This window comes from Sminthopsis crassicaudata, chromosome 1 (genome assembly GCF_048593235.1).
Source record: "Sminthopsis crassicaudata isolate SCR6 chromosome 1, ASM4859323v1, whole genome shotgun sequence".
Lineage (NCBI taxonomy): Eukaryota > Metazoa > Chordata > Mammalia > Dasyuromorphia > Dasyuridae > Sminthopsis > Sminthopsis crassicaudata.
In genome coordinates this window covers 609,075,461-609,090,381 of record NC_133617.1, presented here as the reverse complement: position 1 = coordinate 609,090,381, position 14,921 = coordinate 609,075,461, and the positions used below count along the sequence as shown (strand labels likewise).

The following is a 14,921-nucleotide window of genomic DNA, read 5'->3' as shown; positions in this document are numbered from 1 at the left end:
TTAAAAAAAGTTTAAGATTGACATAGATATTATACAGATTAGCATTTTCCTGCTTCTCCATTTGTTTCAGTGAGTTAAATCAAAATCTTAAAGAATAAAAGAAGTTAGACAGCCATAGTCTCTAGGGAGATTTTTATAAGACTCTGTAGATTATGGGTTTGGACCTACCTACATCATCATAAAATAACATTTGTGACTAAACAGAGTATTTGGAGCTCCAGTGGGGGTGGGAAGATTGGCTGTGTTTTTTGTAGCCTGTATAATCACTATTTCCTCACAAGATAATTGAATAGTAAGTGTCATTTAAAATACTCCTGGAGGAATTCCCAGTCTTACTGTAGGAAACAGAAGGCTATTTCTTGATATTCTCTTTTCTTCTTGGCAACTTCATATATAATTTCTCATTCAGCTCTTGTGGGACTAAGATACTGTTTAATCCAATATAGCAGGGCTTCATCTTAGCAGATTTACCAATGATCCTATTATTCTTAGCATCTCTCTTAAGGAAATCAGTTATCACCACAAAATTTTAGAAATAAAAACATTGCTTATATGCTAGAATATAGTAGTCACTTGTGGATTGATTGACTGATTTCTGTCTAATATTTCTTTAAACTGTTACAATTCTGTTTGAGTAACGAGTGTTGATTTCATAAACTCCTGTAAGAAGTAAGTTTATAAATTTATAGATTTTTGTTTATAGAACCATGGGGGTGGCCATGAAACACAAAGCATGGAATGTGTACTAGAAACCTTACACAACTAAAGAAATATCACATGGTCTTTTCAGTTTTCATTCTGAGAATCAGATATGTTGTTCAGTTGTTTAATCTGTTTTATTTTGTTTCTGTGATTCAGAATATTTGAGGTATGAATCATAGAGCTCAAGCTGAGAATAACAATGAAAACCATTGCTCTTCAATGGCCATTAAGATACCTCATTTTCTTAAGTTGTATCTATCTAAACCCATCAGCAAAGATTGTCTATAATGGTGATAAGCTAGAAACCTCCCGAATGCAATTGGGATGAAGCAAGGACACCCATTTTCTATTATTACCTCTATTATTTAATATTGTACTAGAAATGCTAGCTATAGCAATAAGAAAAGTTAAAGAAATTAGAATAGGCAATGATAAAACAAAAATATCACTCTTTGTGATGTTATGATGTATTTAGAGAACCAACTAAAAATGTGCTTCAAGTTATTAACGACTTTAGCAAAGTAGCAGGATACAAAATAAATTATCAGTATTTCCATATATTGTTAACAAAGTCCAGAAGTGAGAGATAGAGAAATTCCATTTAAAATAACTGTAGGTATATAAAATATTTGGGAATCTACGTCAAGACAAACTTGGGAACTATGTGTACACAACTGTAAAACACTTCACATAAATAAAAGTCAGATCTAAACATTTGAAAGAATATTAATTGCTTATGGGTAGCCAAAGCCAACATAATAAAAATGACAATTCTTCTTAAACTAGTTTACTTACTCAATGCTGTACCACTCAAGTTGCTTAAAAAAATTATGTGGTAGAGTTAGAAAAAAGAACAACAAAATTCATGTGGAAGAACAAGAGTTTAAGGATATCAAAGGAATCGATGAAAAAAATGCAAAAGAAAATGGTCTACCCAGACCAGTTCTCAAACTTCATTATATAGTGGAATTATCAAAATAATCTGGTACTGTCTAAGAAATACAGTGGTGGATCAGTGGAATAGATTATGTACAAATTACATTATAAGAAATGATCACAGTAATCTAGTATATGATAAAGCTTAAAGATCCAAGCTTATGGAACGGAAACTCATTACTTGAAAACTGGAAAACGGTTGGGTTCTCCAACCAACCTTGAGATCAGACTCTCAGCCTCCCTCTCTGTGAAGAAACTATGTATAGACCAACAATTTATATCATTTATCAAGATAAAGTCAAAATGGGTACACTGTTTATACATAAAGGGCGGTATGGTAAGCAAATTAAGAGCATGGAATAATTTATCCATCAGATTTATGGATAAAGGAAGAATTCAGGACTAAAGAAGAGACAGAGAACATTACAAAATTAAAAGATAATTTTGATCATATGAAATTCAAAAAAAAAAGTTTTCACAGACAAAAACAGTGCAACCAAAAGTATAAGGCAAATACAAAATTGGGAACTAATTTTTGCAGCAATTATCTCTGAGGCCTAATTTCTTTTTTTTTTTTAATTTTTATTTTATAATTATAACATTTTTTGACAGTACATATGCATGGGTAATTTTTTACAACATTATCCCTTGCACTTACTTCTATTCAGATTTTTTCCCTTCCTCTCCCAACCCCCTCCCCCAGATGGCAAGCAGTCTTATATATGTTAAATATATTACAGTATATTCTAGATACAATATATGTGTGTAGAACCGAATTTTTTGTTGCACAGGAAGAATTGGATTCAGAAGGCAAAAATAACAGTTTACATTCATTTCCCAGTGTTCCTTTTCTGGATGTAGCTGGTTCTGTCCATCATTAATCAATTGGAATTGGATTAGCTCTTCTCTATGTTGAAGAAATCCACTTCCATCAGCATACATCCTCGTACAGTATCATTGTTGAAGTGTATAATGATCTTCTGGTTTTGCTCGTTTCACTCAGCATCAGTTGATGTAAGTCTCTCCAAGCCTCTCTGTATTTCCCCTGTTGGTCATTTCTTATAGAACAATAATATTCCATAACATTCATATACCATAGTTTACCCAACCATTCTCCAATTGATGGACATCCATTCATCTTCCAGCTTCTAGCCACTATGAAAAGGGCTGCCACAAACATTTTGGCACATACAGGACCCTTTCCCTTCTTTAGTAGTTCCTTGGGGTATAAGCCCAGTAGTAGTATGGCTGGGTCAAAGGGTATGCATATTTTGATAACTTTTTGGGCATAATTCCAGATTGCTCTCCAGAATGGTTGGATTCTTTCACAACTCCACCAACAATGCATCAGTGTCCCAGTTTTCCCACAGCCCCTCCAACATTCATCGTTATTTGTTCCTGTCATCTTAGCCAATCTGACAGGTGTGTAATGATACCTCAGAGTTGTCTTAATTTGCATTTCTCTGATCAATAGTGATTTGGAACACTCTTTCATATGAGTGGAAATAGTTTTAATTTCATCATCTGAAAATTGTCTGTTCATATCCTTTGACCATTTATCAATTGGAGAATGGCTTGATTTCTTATAAATTAAAGTCAATTCTCTGTATATTTTGGAGATGAGGCCTTTATCAGAACCTTTAACTGTAAAAATTTTTTCCCAATTTGTTACTTCCCTTCTAATCTTGTTTGCATTAGTTTTGTTTGTGCAGAAACTTTTTAATTTGGTGTAATCAAAATGTTCCATTTTGTGATCAGTAATGGTCTCTAGTTCTCCCTTGGACACAAACTCCTTCCTCCTCCACAAGTCTGAGAGGTAAACCATCCCATGTTCCTCCAATTTATTTATGATTTCGTTCTTCATGTCTGAGGCCTAATTTCTAAACTATATAGAAAATGAGTCAAATTTATAAAAAATACAAGTCATTCTCTAATTGATAAATGAGCAAAGGATATGTTTTTAGAGAAATCAAAATTTATCTGTGAATAAAAAAAATTTAAAATGTTCCAAATTGCTTTATCAGAAATATCCAAATGAAGAAACTCTAAGGTACCACTACACACCTCTCAGATTGTCTAAGATGATAGGATAAGATAATGATGAATGTTGAAGAGGATGTGGGAAAACTGGAACACTAATACATTATTGGTGGAGTTGTGAACTGATTCAACCATTCTGGGGAGAAATTTAACTATGCCCAGAAGGCTTTCAAACTGTGCATACCCTTTGATACAGCAATGTCTCTACTGGACTTGTATCCCAAAGAGATCATAAAGGATACAAAGGGACTCACGTGCTTTGTTTGTGGCAGTCCTTTTAGTAATGGCAAGAAACTAGAAACTGAATGGATGCCCATCAGTTGGAGAATGGCTGAATAAGTTATGGTGTATAAATGTTATGGAATATTACTGTTCTGTAGAAACAATCAGCAGGATGATTTCAGAAAGTTCTGGAGAGATTTACATGAACTGATGCTCAGTGGATGAGCAGAACCAAGAGATCATTGTAAACAGCAACAGCAAGATTATATGATGATCAATTCTGATGGACATGGCTTTTTTGAATAGAGCTGATTCAGGTTAGTTCCAGTGGTCTTGTGATGAGGAGAGCCATCTGCCCCAGAAAAATAACTATGGGGATTGAGTGTAGATCACAATATAGTATTTTCATACTTTTTGTTGTTGTTTGCTTGAATTTTGTTTTCTTTCTCACTTTTTTTTCTTTTTGATATGATTTTTCTTGAAGTGAAAAACAGCAAGGCACAATGGAAAGAGTACCTGGAGTTAGAGGACATAGTTTTTAAATCTCACAGCTACTATTTTCTAGCTATGTGACCTTGGCTATCCATTTAACCTTCCTAGGCTAAATTTTCCCTTTCATAAAATGAATAAATCAGACTAGATCTTCTCTGACAGTTTTTCCTCCCTTTTAATTCTTTGGTCTTATGAAATAAGTCATCTTTGAATAATCACAGTAAGTCAGTAATAGATCTTTAAAGGTCTCATCACAGAGGACTAGGATGAAACAGAAGCACTGGAATGTCCATCACCCCTTCTTTGAAACAGAAAAAGGTCTTTTAAGAAGAAATAATTGAGGGAGTTAGAATATAGTGCTGATCTCTTCAGTTTAAATAAATTAATAATGCTAAAATATCTTCATAAAAATATGAAATAGTAAATAGTTTAACAGAAAATGGAATGGATTTTTAGATGAGATAAGGTTGGTCATTCTCATCATGTTCTATGGAAGAGAAGGACTTGTATAGGCAGGGAAAACTTTATAGAGTTCCTAAGAAAGTTCACAAGTTTAAATTTTTTTTCAAAGTTAAGAATTATAAATCTATCAGTATGTTCATCTCCAGTTGTAAATATATTACACACATAAATGATCTTTGGCCAATCCTCGATATTGGTTCCCTCCATTAGCAAGTAATTGAAAGTTTACTGATAATGCCTTTTAGACTTTTTTCCACCACTAATTTAAAAGATAGTCGGTTAGTTATTATAACCATCATGATCTCTATCTAGCTTTTTAAAAATGATTACTTTTTAATAGATAATGATCCTTTATATCTTTACATCATAGTCACTTCCCACTATCATTCTCCTATTGACCTTCAGTCACCAAAGGAAAAAAATTAACCAAAACATAAATTATAGAAATTTTGTCCGATAATGCATTTTTATCCTAGTAGTCTACGAAGTTAGGTAGGAGATTGTTTTATCTCTTTTCTAGGACCTTCTGCATTTTTCATTTATCAGAATTTGAATTCCTTTTGGTCATCTTTTCACTGATAGTATCATTGCATAAGTCTATTTTGAAGATAGGTATACCTATATATGCATTGTATATTTAACCTAATTATTTTATTCTCCTTTAATCCATACATATTGTTTCTTATTTTTCCAAATTCCCCATATTATTTCATTTTCTTACTGCATAATATTCTATTATATAAACATACCATAGTTTTTAGCTGTTTCCCAATTGATGAATATTCTAGCCTGTCTTAATTTAATAGTTTTTAATCAAATTAAGATGGTCACTTCATCATGGTGAGAAAAGAGACTCATAGCAATTTAAAAAATACATGTTTTAAAGCTCTATGCTTTCTAGAATTCTATTTTGTTTATAGTTTCATAACTTTTCCTAAGATTTTTCTTATTTCTCTTTTTTAAAGATAAGAAAATTAAAATGATTATTATGGCCCAGGATGGTCATTTTTAGGCTCTAATGAAAAGTGTCAGTGTTGTGTGGCATTACTGTTGTATGACCTTTGGTCAGCGAGGGTCTTTAAAATGACTAAGAGAAAATTGTTACATTAAGTTTGAATTGTCCTTATTCATTAACTTAGTTATAGCCTTTTCAGCATTTATTTTCAGTTCATCTTTAGGAATAAACAACTTTATGTATCTTATGTGTAATAAAAAAAAAAAAAAAAAACTTTTATTTTTAGGTTGCTTGTTGGCTCACCATGGAGTGGTTTTCCAGAGAACAGAATGGGAGATATCTACAAATGTCCTGTCAACTTACCCAGTACCATGTGTGAAAAACTGAATTTACAAAGTAAGTTTCAGTGAATACCATGATTCTTGAAGATACTGAAAGTACAGTTGTATAATCCAGGCTGACAAAAGAAAGTAGTAGATAAGAGAAAAGACTTGATTGCAAATACAAATTAGTATTTTCCTCATTTTCCCAGTTTGGGATCCAAAATGTATGAGCAATTTCCCAAATGGAATTCTAATTAAATGCTCTATTATTTTATTTTTTGATTTGAAATATCTTACTTTTTAGTATTGCTTGTATTTATGTTATTTTAGTCTTTTATATAATGTTCATTTAGTTATCAAAGAGATTTTGAGTGACTATTGTTATCATACTCTCCCTAAAAGGACTTCAAAGATGAATCAGACATCAATAAATGAATGGGGAAAATTTACATGCTTATTTGTGCCAAATATTATGCTGAATACTTTGACTACAAACAGAAAAGTGAGTCCTTTCTCTCTAGAAGCTTACATTTTTAAAGAAAGATAACATATATAGGAAGTTTAGGTCCTTAGGGTGCATTGGAAATGATATTTATTTAATTCCATTTCCATTGATAGAACCTTGTAACTCAAAGTTGTTGAACCCTTTGACAATGTCAATTTGATGATGAAAACTATCTTTTTCAAGTCTTTAGAAGTGTGGCTGCTGAAAATAATTTGCAACAATATCAGGATAGGCAGTTGCCATTTGGCTTCTCCACAAAAGTTGTTTTCCTGGTTCATGGCTATAGGGACAGGATTGAAAACAGGAGTCTGATATTCTAAGAAATCTTCAACTGTTTTGCCCATAGACAGCAAATGGTGCTGGTGGTTCTGAATGTGGTTTTCTCTATAGCTAGGGCCAGGCTTAGAACCAGACTTAGGAATGTTTTTTGTTTGTTTGTTTGTTTGTTTACTGAGTTGTTTAGGTCTTATCTGACTTTTTGGAGTGATTTGAATTTCTTTCTTCAGCTTATTTTACATTTAAGGAATATTAAATTAAGTGACTTGCCCAGGATCATACAGATAATAAATGTCTGAGGCCAGATTTAAACTCAGGAGCATGAATCTTCCTGACTTCAGGCTTAGCATTCTCTCTACTGCACCACTTCACAATGCTATTCTCAGATCTATTTCCACACATGATCAGGAATCATAGAATCATAGAATATTTATTCTACTTTTTAAAAAAAATTTTAAATTATCAAAAAGTATCTCAAAAGTCATCTAGGATTATGTAAAACTTTACAGGTATATTTTTTATGATATGCCCTTAATGAATAATCATCTAATATCTAGTTGAAGACCTCTAGTGATTGGGGACTCTTTTCCTCCTGATGCAATTCAGTTGATTTTTCAAAGTTCTTTTTTCTGCTTTTCTTCATGCCTTTTTTAGCTTATAAGTTTCTTTGGCATAAGTAATACCCTTCTACTGCTATATTCCACTCAGGAGTTATATACGCCTAAATTTTAGATATAATTATTAAGTTAAGCTTTTATCTTCTTAAACTTAAGACTTCCAGTTTGCCCTGTCTTTAGTGACATCTGAAGTAATAATTATTTATTATTTTCCTTGTTTGTGGATATTCCTTCTATTAATCACTGGGCCTTTCTATAACATTTCCCCTACTTTGTAGCTACTATTCTTTATTGTTTCTAGGTTGCTTAGTATTAGAACATTGGCTTTTGTTCTCACAAGGACTTGAATTCTAATCTTGTTTTAGATTTTTACCTGTTATGAGATTCTGGTCAAATCATTTAACTTCTATAATCCTCCATTTCCCATCTACAATATAATAATAGTACTAACTTCCCAAGATTTGTGTGAAAATCAAATTATATAATGCATGGAAAGTACTTTGAAATTATTAAATCGTCATATAAAAGTCAGCTATTATTAATATCTGGCTTATGGGTCATATGTGGATAATCTCTCCACTTAAAGCCTTCAAAATCTCAAGAGATATAATATAAACAGTGATATAGGTATTTTATATTATATTATAAATGCATATATATTCAAACACACACATATATGTGTGTACACTTGTATGTGTATGATTCATATACACCATATGTGCATATATACATTCATGCATACATATGTAATTTGAACTCTAGAAAACAAGCCTAGATCCCATTTTCTGATCAATCTTAATCATTTTTTAATTCTTATGCTCAAAGATACTCATATGTTGTCTAATGGGAGAGATAAAGTGTGTATTGATAGGTACATGTGGAAGCTCAGAAAATGGATATTACTTTTAGGGCAGAGTTTTTGAGAAAGCATAGTTTTTGAGAAGGCATTTTGGGTGGAGAAAACATTGTGAACAGTGACATGGAGGCAAAACAGCATTGTTTAGAGATGGATGAACAGATCATTTTAGCTGGCACATTAAATGGTCCACACAAAGGAGTTATAAGATTGGAGAAATATCTGGATGCTTTACTACCATACCTAGCAGTACTACATTTTTTTGTTAGGCAGTGGAAAGTCATGGAAGTTTTCTAAATAAAGGCATGATAATGCTGTAATGTAAAAAAGTAATGACAATGACAGTGCTGCACTTTAGGGAAAATGAATCTGGCAACAGTACCTAGAATGAATTAGAGGTAGTTACTATTGAGGTGGTAAGGTGTGTGTCTCTCTGAACAGGGATTCTTGGAGTTGAGGAGTAATGTTGGAGAGGGGACAGACAGATGTGAAAGACTGTAGAACTCTGTAATCATCAGAACTTTGTTTTGGCTGTGGGGTGTGAGGGAGAAGGAAGAATCCCCCCCAAAAACGATTCTAGCCTATATTGACTGACAATAAAAGAATGAATGTGTGTGTGTGTGTGTGTGTGTGTGTGTGTGTGTGTGTGTGTGTGTGTGTGTGAGTATTGTGGGTTGGGTGAGGTGAGACAAGGTTATTAAATTAATTGCAGAACTGGTCTGCATATAGCCTAGTGCATGTATGGTAGTGGGTTAGGTACTATAAATTGTCATTTTAGCCTATCTGGGAGTCAGGCAATAGTCTTGGATGTGTTTTCTAAATGACTTTAACAAAGTTGGTGGAAATTTAATGGTTTTTCTCTGTTAACTTTTCCTCTTCACAGCTGTTACAAGCATTTCAAATGTTACTGAGATAAAAACAAATATGAGTCTTGGCTTGACACTTACACGGAACTTGGGAACTGGAGGGTTTCTGGTAAGTTTCAACTTTTTATTTCCTTGTTCATTTTTTAAAAAGGAATAACTTAATCAGTTTTTCTATTGATCAAATTTTAGGATTCAAACCCAAGAAGCTGCTATTTTATTTTTACAATGCTATTCATGTTCCAAATGTTAAATGAAATATAGCTATGTTTAATGCCCAAACATCTTGGGACATTTGGACAAAGCAATTACTTAATCTAACTCCAGATTGTGTAGAGAGAAGGAAAAATGAAGTAATATTTTTTCCTAGCCCTCAGATTGACTTTGTCCCAGACTGGGGTTAGGGTTTTAAAAAAAATTATTATGAGAAATACTGACCAATTCTAACCATCCTGTGTCATTGGCTAAGAGCAAACTTCTCATTGGTGAAGGCCCTCTGCCATCCCAATCTAAGTCTACTGTCTTTTCCTGGTACTTGTAGGTATAGAAATAAAAAGGACCTCTCATTTCCATATACAATAAGTATTTAGAATTGCTATGTGAAGACTGCTGTACACAGCCAAACCCTTAACACTAAATAAAGGATGATAGAGGGATTATTTTCATCCTTTGAGTCCCTGAAAAAAAGAATAAAAAGAAAAGAGAAGATAATGGTGAGTTGAATTTTGACTAGCAGATTATCATTACTAACATTTGAGGAAAATAGGAAGAGATTTAAAGAAATGCTAAAGGATTAGTCATTACCTTACTCCTACCTAAAATGAGGTAAGATTTAAATGAAAGTGTAAAAGAAATGGCATGTAGCAGGTAGATGGGGAAAGGGAAAGCAAAAGAGAGATGAAAAGAGACAGAAATACCAGAGAGGGAATATAGTATTTGAGAGAGGAATGTGGATTGAACAGGAGGAAAAGAGGAATATGATCAAATCGAACACAAAAGCTGTTGGTCTTATTGTATTCCTTTGGACACCAGACATTGCTTAAAACAGTACTGAATGTTGAAGCAAAGATTCTTTCTAATATGATAAGATTCTCTTCATTGGTATTGCCATTCCAATTTTTTCCCCTCAGATGTTAGAGGGTTGAAGACGTTTTTTGCCATGATATTATGGGGCTGATTTTTACCCCATGCAGAGAAGAGAGCATGTGCAGGATTTGCTCCTTGAATTGGCAGTTTGCTATAGCTTAATGGAAAGTGTAGATAATATTACTTAACATTTTCTATTTAATTACTTAATATTACTTTATATGAAGACCTATGTAGAGACACACTTTAAATTTGGATTATAGACCATTTTGTCCCTAAAATGTTTAGGCTTCCTAGAATAAGAATGTTATTAATTTTTTTTGTAATTGCCATCAGCTTATTCTTGTTTTGTTGGTGAGTGTCCAGGAAAGATAAGTGAATAGTAGGAAGTAATTCCCAAGGTTTTCTTTGTCAGTCTTGAGAATATGTTAGAAACTTCTTACTTAAAATAGCAACTGAATTTTGAGTTAGTTTTATGTATATACCTACAATATTATATATTTAGTACATTACAGAATAGACTATAAAGAAATCATATTATTGATAACTGGGGAAAATAATGTGGAGATTAAATTAATTGGAGTAACAGATCTGCATGCAAAAATGAGGTCAACTCATAAGTACTACTTGTCTGAAAATCATATTCTCTGTTTTCCAGAGTATTGTTTTCATTTGAAACTTTGGCAGCCTTTTCATTTCTTAAGTGGAATATTTGACTCTGTTACTATCCAAGTTCAAATATTTTGGTTTAAAATTACTAAGCATATCTTTCTCTGTTTAAGTGATATTCTGCAACATTTGTTCTGACACAGATACATTTGAGTGGTTTTCAATTAGTGATCTTTGATTTTGTTACTCTTAGTAGATTTTTAAAAATTATTTTTAATTCATTCTGTTCTTAAGGAAAGAAAGGAGGAGGCATTGTATAGAAAGGGAAAAATCAAAACAAAACCTGGGCTTGGAGTTTGGAGTCTTAGATTGGACTCCTGCTCCTTTGTGACCTTAGGTAAATTTCTCAATCTTCCAGAAACTCAGCTCCTTCATCTGTAAAATTAGTAAGTCCAAACAGATGATCTCAAAGACCTGTTACAGTTCTCACCTTCAAACTCCATATGTTATTTTAAGCCAGTTAAGTAGTACAGAGGATAGGGTATTTTGCAAAGGGTCAGAAATTATTGAATTTGGCCTCAAATGTTTAGCTAGCTATATCAGCCTGCCTCATTTTTCTCTTTTGTAAAATGGGAATCATAACAGTGTTTGCCTTGCAGAGTAAAATGTTTAGAACCACACCTTGTAAAGTGCTTAGCAACATGCCTTGCACATAGTAGGCAATTAATGAACCTTTATTTCCTTCCTTCTTTAATATCCAAATGACAGATATTGTTACTTAGCCTTGACAATTCACTTCCTATAATTTTTTATTTGAAATTTACTTCATGTGTAATAGATACTCACCAGCTTTGAAACCAGTAACATTATCAGAGAGTATTTTATTATTATTCAGATTATTGTGTTTTATGACTCCTCTTGAGCTCAAGTTGTAGCTATATATTGCATAGGACCAAAAATAATTATTTGGTACTATGTTCCAGTTACCATTGAGATAAGGTATAAACTATATATTTTTAAAATTTTATTTCTTGTTCTATACTTTTCCTCTACTGTCATCCCTTCCTCACTTATTGAGAAATCAAGAAATAGAATACCTTTCATACATGTGCAATCATGCAAAACATTTCTACATTAGCCACATTCTCAGAGAAAAAACAAGGAAAAAATAGATTTCAATCTATACTTCAAATCCACCATTTCTCCATTTGGAGATGGATAGTTTTATATCATTAGTTAAGGTATAAAATATGAAATTGGTAAACATGAATGATACTTCTGTTTATGAATCTCTGAAAGACATGCTTCAATAATTTTTTGTGGTTTTTGATATTTTGGAGTCTTCACTACCTTCATCATTGTCTTAATAATTTGTTCACAAATAGGAATGTATTAGAATTTAAAGTATTTTAATTTAATTTAATCTGCCTCATAGATTTGTATTTGTAATTTATACTTCCTGTTGAGGAACAATGCATGGAAGGGTTGAATTGGCAACTACAAAAATAGGGGACAAATAAGATAGTGTGTTAAACAACCAGTACAGAAACTATTTCCTTAAATACTTAAGAAGTTATGATCTTTAAAGTATTCTTAAAATTTATGTGGAAAAAACTGCTAGTCATCAGATTTGATTTTTAAGTTTTAGTATTAAAGATTAATATTTTTTATATTCTTAATTGGCATCTCCTAATTTGATCTCTTCAATGCTGTATCTCATTTCTTCTAAGAAGAAAGGATATCTATTGTCAAATAATTTTTATATATTTAATCCACTAAGGAATCAACCATTTCTGGGTTTTGCTTTTTTTTGGTTAGAGAATTCTGTAGAATTCTTGAACAGTTTAGAAGTGATATAGGAAGAAACATGATTAACAATTTTATAAGTAATTTAATGGTTTTGAAAATGAATGCTTTCCCAATGTACTTAGCCCAGTAAGCCAATTTTAAAGAGGAAAAGTATATCTCATAAATAGAGCCTGAAATGTTAAGACAGCTGTTTCCTCTTTTCTTTCATTGGTCATCCTTTGGCCACCAACAGGAAAACTGGTTCCAATAATTCCACTTTCTTCCATATCACTGTTTATAAGAATCCCAACTCTTTTTGTCAATTTTTATTTAATAGTCTCAACCTATACTTTTACATTTAGCTTAAGAGCTTTCTTATGGGTTTTTTTTTTTTCTCTTTGTTGATCTCGCCTTTTAACAGGAATATTTTTTTTTTTGCTGCGACCTGGGGGAAGGTCCAAATTCATTAATTTATTGGTTTAGAGAATTCTCAGTGAGTAAACTTTCAACCAATCAAGATCAGCTACTGTTCTGCTACTTAACCATAGATAATTGTCTTAAAACTCTGAGAAGTAGCAATTCCCAGAGTTATAGCCAGGTCAGAGATATGGTTCTTCATTATGCTTCTCTTTTTCAAACATAACCAACTAAATTAGGCTTTCTCTAAGTTGTTGCATATAAATTTTGGGATTTCATCATGATTTAGTCAGGTATCCTTTTAATCTAAAGACTTCACAGAGAATGGGATTAGAGCTTGGAAAGAACTCTATGGGAATAATTGCAGTAAATAGGGTAAGAGTGAAGGAATAAGAAAGAGCAGTAATTTGGGGTGGCAGAAAAGGTTGGGGGACATACTGGGAGGTGTCCAGAATGGAGAAGCCTCTTGTTCTATGAAGATGAAACCAGACAGAGTAAAATGCAAAGTGGAATGAATAAGAGTTCAGTTTCTGCCCTATATACACAAGAGGGCAGAGGAGGCTGAGAGAGGCAATGCAATCAAGACTTGAGTTAGCAGCATGGTGGTGAGTTTAAAAGTGGTGAGCATATCCTGGGAGTGGCTTCTTGATCCAGGAAGAGTATCAAATGAAAAGTGGAATTTTATCATAGAAGGTGACATATTCCTTTCCATTTCGGCTCTTGGGCCTATCTGATTTCCCTTAGCTCAGTATCCCAGGGAACTTAAAACCAAGAAAATGGAGTAAATCTTTAGTTTTTTTTTCTTATACATGTTTTTCTTATTTACTTTGTGATGAATGATTTGTTGCATTGAGGATTTTTAAAGTTCTGGCTATCTAGTCTTTGAGCCTGTAGCAATTCATAAATGAAAAAAAAAGTGATTTTTGTGTTGAGAGAGAAGAAATGATACGTTTTTCAGTATTTTTAATATCTATATATTTTTTATTCCTTTAAAGACATGTGGACCTCTGTGGGCCCAGCAGTGTGGAAATCAATATTATGCACCTGGCATCTGTTCTGATGTTAGTCCCAGTTTTCAGCTCCTCAAGAGTTTTTCACCTGCAGTTCAGTGTAAGTCATTCAGGCACAATTCTTGGGGACAATGAATCAAGTTTAAAGGAGGGCAAAGAACATATTTTAAATTTATCCTCCTTTTTTAAGTATAATATCTTTGTGAAATCTACGACTTTGCTCTGGTTCTGCAAATCTGCGCTCCATCCAGCATAACTCTAGTTTCCTTTCCTGTTTTAGCCTGCCCATCCTTCATTGATGTTGTGGTTGTATGTGATGAATCAAACAGCATTTATCCCTGGAGTGCAGTAAAAAATTTTTTGGTCAAATTTGTGCAAGGCCTGGATATAGGTCCTGACAAGACCCAGGTAAGGATTTTAATAATAAGATTGTTAACCATCTGTGTTGAATAGGTCTTCTGAAATCATAGCATCAGCAAAACCTTTGCCAGCTGTTGAGCAAATTGATTTGCTATAGTAACTCTTTCATGAGGCAGCGTGACATACTGTTTCAGGTGAAGGACTTGGGATCAGGAAAGACTTGAGCCTCAGATATTTAATGACTGCATGGTCCAGGGAAAAAACACCTAAGTTTTCTGAATCTTAATTTTGTTCTTGTAAAAAGGGACTCTTAAAAGTATCAAATTCAGAGTTTTGTGAATAGCAAATGAGACAACGTATGGGATAGCTGTGTGGTACAGTAAACAGAATGTCAGACCTGTA

The 14,921-nt window shown here is 32.9% G+C and overlaps 1 protein-coding gene across 1 annotated transcript in view; it reads left to right on the top strand.

Moving 5' to 3' along the window:
* ITGA2 (integrin subunit alpha 2) overlaps nt 1–14,921 on the top strand; it is a 148,418-nt gene that overhangs the window by 49,869 nt on the left and 83,628 nt on the right. Inside the window, exons 3-6 of the mRNA XM_074282541.1 lie at nt 6,096–6,205; nt 9,270–9,361; nt 14,145–14,259; nt 14,440–14,567. Coding sequence (XP_074138642.1) covers nt 6,096–6,205; nt 9,270–9,361; nt 14,145–14,259; nt 14,440–14,567 — 445 coding nt within the window. The remainder of the gene's footprint in view (nt 1–6,095; nt 6,206–9,269; nt 9,362–14,144; nt 14,260–14,439; nt 14,568–14,921) is intronic.